The sequence below is a fragment of the Montipora capricornis genome, chromosome 14 (genome assembly GCF_036669925.1).
Source record: "Montipora capricornis isolate CH-2021 chromosome 14, ASM3666992v2, whole genome shotgun sequence".
NCBI classification, from domain to species: domain Eukaryota; kingdom Metazoa; phylum Cnidaria; class Anthozoa; order Scleractinia; family Acroporidae; genus Montipora; species Montipora capricornis.
In genome coordinates this window covers 26,712,914-26,717,913 of record NC_090896.1, presented here as the reverse complement: position 1 = coordinate 26,717,913, position 5,000 = coordinate 26,712,914, and the positions used below count along the sequence as shown (strand labels likewise).

The window sequence follows — 5,000 nt, the reverse complement described above, 5'->3', positions numbered from 1 at the left end:
AAAAGCGGGTTTGAATGAAGAAAACCTCGCAAACCAGAGCGGACAAAAGCGAATGATCCAAAAGTTAAACGACCAAGAAGTTCCTCCTACTCACATCATGAAAATATCTGGCGCTAAAAATGTTCAGAGCCTCAATAATTACAGTTCACTTTCAGAGAAACAACAGCGGAATATCTCCAACACCTTGAGCAGTACAACGTCAACTAGGAGATCCCTCGCAAGAGAAGAAATAGGAGATGTCAGTTTATGAAAAAACCAAGAATCACCTCAACAAGTATTGTCCCTACTTCGAGGTGCAAATATTCACGGAGGAACATTTAATATCTCGATAAACAGTGTAAGTCAGCAGAGTCCAAACTTTTCTTTACACAGCGCGAAGCGCCGCCATCATGTGATTGAATCAGACAGTGATTAATCGGTCTAAAAATAAATGTGAAAAAGTGTTTTCGTCATTGTACTTTTGAATTTTTTTGCATTTAGCGTTATTCTAAATGAGGAGGATTTTTAATACCTGAAACGTTTTCCCCTGAAGACAGATTTTGCGCATTTCGTAATTTTTTGAGTTCTTGAGGTTTCGCTATTTCGCAAACATGGTTTATAAACCTTACGTCATAAAGAAAAAATATAATTACCGATTTACACACTTTTATTCTCCTTTAATATATAATAAACAAATTCCACAATAGAAAGTGCTTTGTACGGATATTATTCACTCGTTGCAAAACTTTAGAAACTCACTCGTTCGCTACGTTCACTCGTTCGTTTCTAAAGTTCTGCAACTCGTGAATAAGAATCCGTACGGCGCACCTGCTATGAAGTAATCTATTTACATGTTCAGATGTAAGGGCCGTCTGTATTATGACAATCGGACTGCGTGCAACCATAACTCCATAGTACACGCAGAACCGTTTACTATTTGTTAATAGCTGTGTGGGTCTCTCCTTACCATTGATAGAAAAAAAGACGCCCAGAAATACACGTAATTAGATGAAAGCGTATAAGCGTCATGAAGTGTCCCCTGCTTGCTCTTCTTCCCAACTTTATCATTACTCTTGTCAAGGAGTTAAGACAATTAACTTCCCAAAATTACCCCTGAATTCTGCTCGTCAAGTAACGCTAAACGCCAGGATCTCCTTTGATGTTTTTATAAACGGAGTATTTGTAGTGAGGAGATGACATAATTAATTAATTAATTTAAGCTAGTGTATGTCACTGACTCGTGATATTTTGTACAGTTGTTGTTTAATTTTTTTTTTTTTTTGAAGACTCATGCTCGAACCATTCTCTGTAGTAACGTGCATCAATTAAGCTGCTCGCGGAACGTTTCATAGTCAGTGGCAAACACTAGCTTAAGTAAAGCAGGATCTACTGTTACCTAAAAAAAACGCAAATGCTTGGACTTAAGGGGACACTTCGCGTTGGATATCGAATTTGGACGTGCATCTATTTTTATGCATTCCTGAACCAGCAAATAATGATTGGATAAATTTGACAGTTATTGTTAAATGGAGGAATACAATATCTTGTAAACGTAAAGAATAACAGACATCCAGAACGACGTCTCACCTGAGCAGTTTCGTCCGTTTCCAACATATCCTTCCTGACACGTGCAGCTATATGAGCCAATGGTGTTGTTGCACACGGCCACATGGCTGCAGTTGTGTTCTCCTGTTGAACACTCATCGATATCTGGGAACACAGCCAACAAATTAGTAAAGTCACTTCTTACTTCCAAATGGCAATTTGTCGTTAAATTTTACCTAAAAGTAATAGAACAAAATTGTTTTTTTTTACGTAGTTGTTCCACTTCCACAAATTGGCTGCTTGTCAAGTTATGAAAAGATAATGTACATTCCGCGAAAACTCAATTTCTGGAGCAAGTTCAATATCGGAAAAATCAATAGTTGGTTTACCATTAGTCGAACCCTTTCCGCTGTGAGAATTTTCATGGTTCCTATCTCGATCTTGTGACAAAATCTGTCTATTAGCGATCTCGCATCATTAACTTAATTGCCTTGAGAAATCCTATTTCGATTTCGTTTCGGAAAGAAGCCCTCACTTGTCTGCTAGTTGCTTTAGATTAACACATCTGATACATACATGTTCAACTAATATCAATTCTTTTTGGACCAGGTCGTACCAAATATTTAATAATTTTATGTTTTGGACAAGATTATGTGAACGATAGAAATGAGATGAATTATTTTCCTTTTTTGGCTTAGAGGCTAGATATCAGGCAATTCAACTTTAAAATGGTACCTTCCCATTCTTTGGCATTAGTCACAAATTATTCGAGGAGCTACTTGGCTAAAACCAACCAACAGAATATTTCGTAAGGCTCAAATTGTTAGATGGATCTTACCGTTTTCGCAGTCTTGTCCGTTGAATCCCGTTTTGCAGGCACACTTGTAGCTGTTTTCTTCGTACAATGGCAAACATGTTCCATTGTTCTTACAAGGCCAAGCGCTACATGGTGACTATAAAGAATTGAAGCAGATTTATTTTATAGAGATTTGGGTGGAATGTAAAGCTAAATCTCGATTCCTATGCGTTTGTATAAAGCCTCTGTCAGAGGCATGGCCAAGCAATGACTTCCCACATATTTGTTAACGCAGCGAAACCTTCTATTCGTCTTCAAATTCAAGAACTAATTTGACAAGTGATATTACAAAGGTGCTCAAGGTAATAAAAGGCATATTGACACTTAATAACCGCTTTCAATATTTAATTTATTCCTTTCGGTTTTGTAAAATAAACTAAGGCTGTTATATCTCGGCGAAAAACGACGGAAGCCTGAACCAGCGACGGTGGTGGTGGAGGTGGTGTGCGACGTTCTTCGTAACACGACTCACACGTACGCAATGCGTACCTTTTTTTAACGTCTAGATTAGCGATACTTCGAACAATCGTTTTCATGCGTGTCACATCTTATCAAATTTACACCATAGACCTTTGAATTTATATGGTTTATCAATATCATTGCGATAGAAGAGAGAGAGAGAGAGAGAGAGAGAGAGAGAGAGAGAGAGAGAGAGAGAGAGAGAGAGAGAGAGAGAGAGAGAGAGAGATATATATATATATATATATATATATATATATATATATATATATATATATAAAAGAAGAATTAAAAAAGAAAAGAAACACAAAACACACACTGTACGCCATAAAAGTCCAAGACATTCGACATACCGTGATGCTGAAGTGGTGAAAGGCCTCGTTGGAAATGAATTTGTCCGAATTGTTGTACTTGTCCGAAGGGAGCAGTTCACAAAGCAGTTTACCGTTGATGTCCGGGAAAGCAGCCAGGTTGTATGAAAAACATGTCAGAGTTTCCAAGCAGGCAAGCGAGCACTGGGGTATCCGGTCAACGTGACTATACCCAAGAATGGTGATATTCAAGTAGGAGAATTTGTCTTCTTTAAAGTTTACGAAACTGACACCAATGTTAGGTTCACCACGACTGATAACCTTGCCGGCTTTTTTTTCTGAAACAGATGAATAGCGGCCGCACAAAAACATAACAGTATTATACAAAGAGAAAGGTATCGAGAACGCCGCGGCGACCACGAGCTCCTTGACAACAGTTAATGTTTGTAGTTTTGAAACCAAAAATGTATTCTTCTGGTTTCAGAAAGTTGTCTTTTTATATGGTAGGTTCTCCAAGCAAAAGGAGGTAGTCTTAAAGGTTTAAGCTACAAGGGATTTTAAATGTCAAGTTCGGCTAACGGTGTAAGCGTTTTTTTCCAATTTTTTGACGTTCTTCTTTGTTTAAATTCTCGGTCGAAAACATTGTTTTCAACTTTGATGGAAAATAACAAATGCAAAAACCGAGGTATAAAATATTACCAACACCCTTTAGCTAAACATATCTAATAACGCTTAAACAAAAGAATACTTTTGTTGGATTCAAAACTACATTTAAGGAGCGTTGAGGTGATGTTCATTTCATTCTCAAAGCATATCAAATACTGACGATATGAACGTTTTAAAAAACCTATGAGGGGCCGTCAGTTAATATATAACAATGTTTAATATTCAATTCCTGTCTTAGTTTGCAGCCTTGAAATGGCAATAAGTTGATAGAATGATTGAATTCGAATTAATAATAAGTAATAAAAGACCGTTCTTTGTTGACTTTCGCAACACACGGTATCCGATGCTCCCCGTTCAGAAACGAAATTGGAATCCTCTAAAACAAAGACTCGGACAGAAGACAAAAAGAGTAACAGTGCTGTTACACGAAATGGAAATGACAAACTACAAACTTTGCTCTTTCAATGTTTTTGAGGGATGTCAAACATTCTTCAGAGAGGAAAATATAAAGGATTTGTTTTCTTCGGAATTAGAAAAGAAATTAGCTATTTTTTTAAAGCAAAAAATATTTGGCACTTATCTGTTGCTATGGTAACGTCACAATAATGCATGCATCTTGTTAAAAATAAGTTACCTTAACGTTACCGTTACATGAGGAACAGTTGTACAGCCATTCCTTCTAATAAGAGAGTCTCTTGAAATTGTCATGCAAAACTGCTTTGAGACACCTTGAGACTTCCTTTGATTTCTAAGGGGAAGACACAAGGCCAAACACAAGTCAAATACACCCGTAAATTGTTTTTCTCATTTTGACCACTTTGATGACGAATATCGTTGTCGATAAGAGTACAGGTAACGCTGAAGCCCATTCGATTTGTTAAATGCCAAACTCTTCTCGCCAATGAAAAACAGAAAGTAAGGTAACCCAACCCTATAATCATGACCCTTTGAAGTTGGTTTTCTTACTGAGTTTGAATGGTTCCCCCCCCCCCCCCCACCCACCCACCCAAACAATGTTGCCAACGGTGAGCAGACATTTCCCTGTGTATTTCAACATTGAATGGGGGGAGGGGGTACTTCTATTTGGAAGCTTTTAGTGGAATTTTGTAAGTTACGCTTAGTTTCTGACGTCTGAGAGGTCTTCAGGCCCATCCTGACGTTAGCGTTCCAACTACTTTAGGCAC

The 5,000-nt window shown here is 37.7% G+C and overlaps 1 protein-coding gene across 1 annotated transcript in view; it reads right to left on the bottom strand.

Moving 5' to 3' along the window:
• Positions 1–5,000, bottom strand: part of LOC138033374 (EGF-like repeat and discoidin I-like domain-containing protein 3) — a 23,455-nt gene that overhangs the window by 7,980 nt on the left and 10,475 nt on the right. Inside the window, exons 2-4 of the mRNA XM_068881114.1 lie at positions 3,193–3,488; positions 2,363–2,477; positions 1,567–1,689 (exon numbers count right to left, since the gene is read on the bottom strand). Coding sequence (XP_068737215.1) covers positions 1,567–1,689; positions 2,363–2,477; positions 3,193–3,488 — 534 coding nt within the window. The remainder of the gene's footprint in view (positions 1–1,566; positions 1,690–2,362; positions 2,478–3,192; positions 3,489–5,000) is intronic.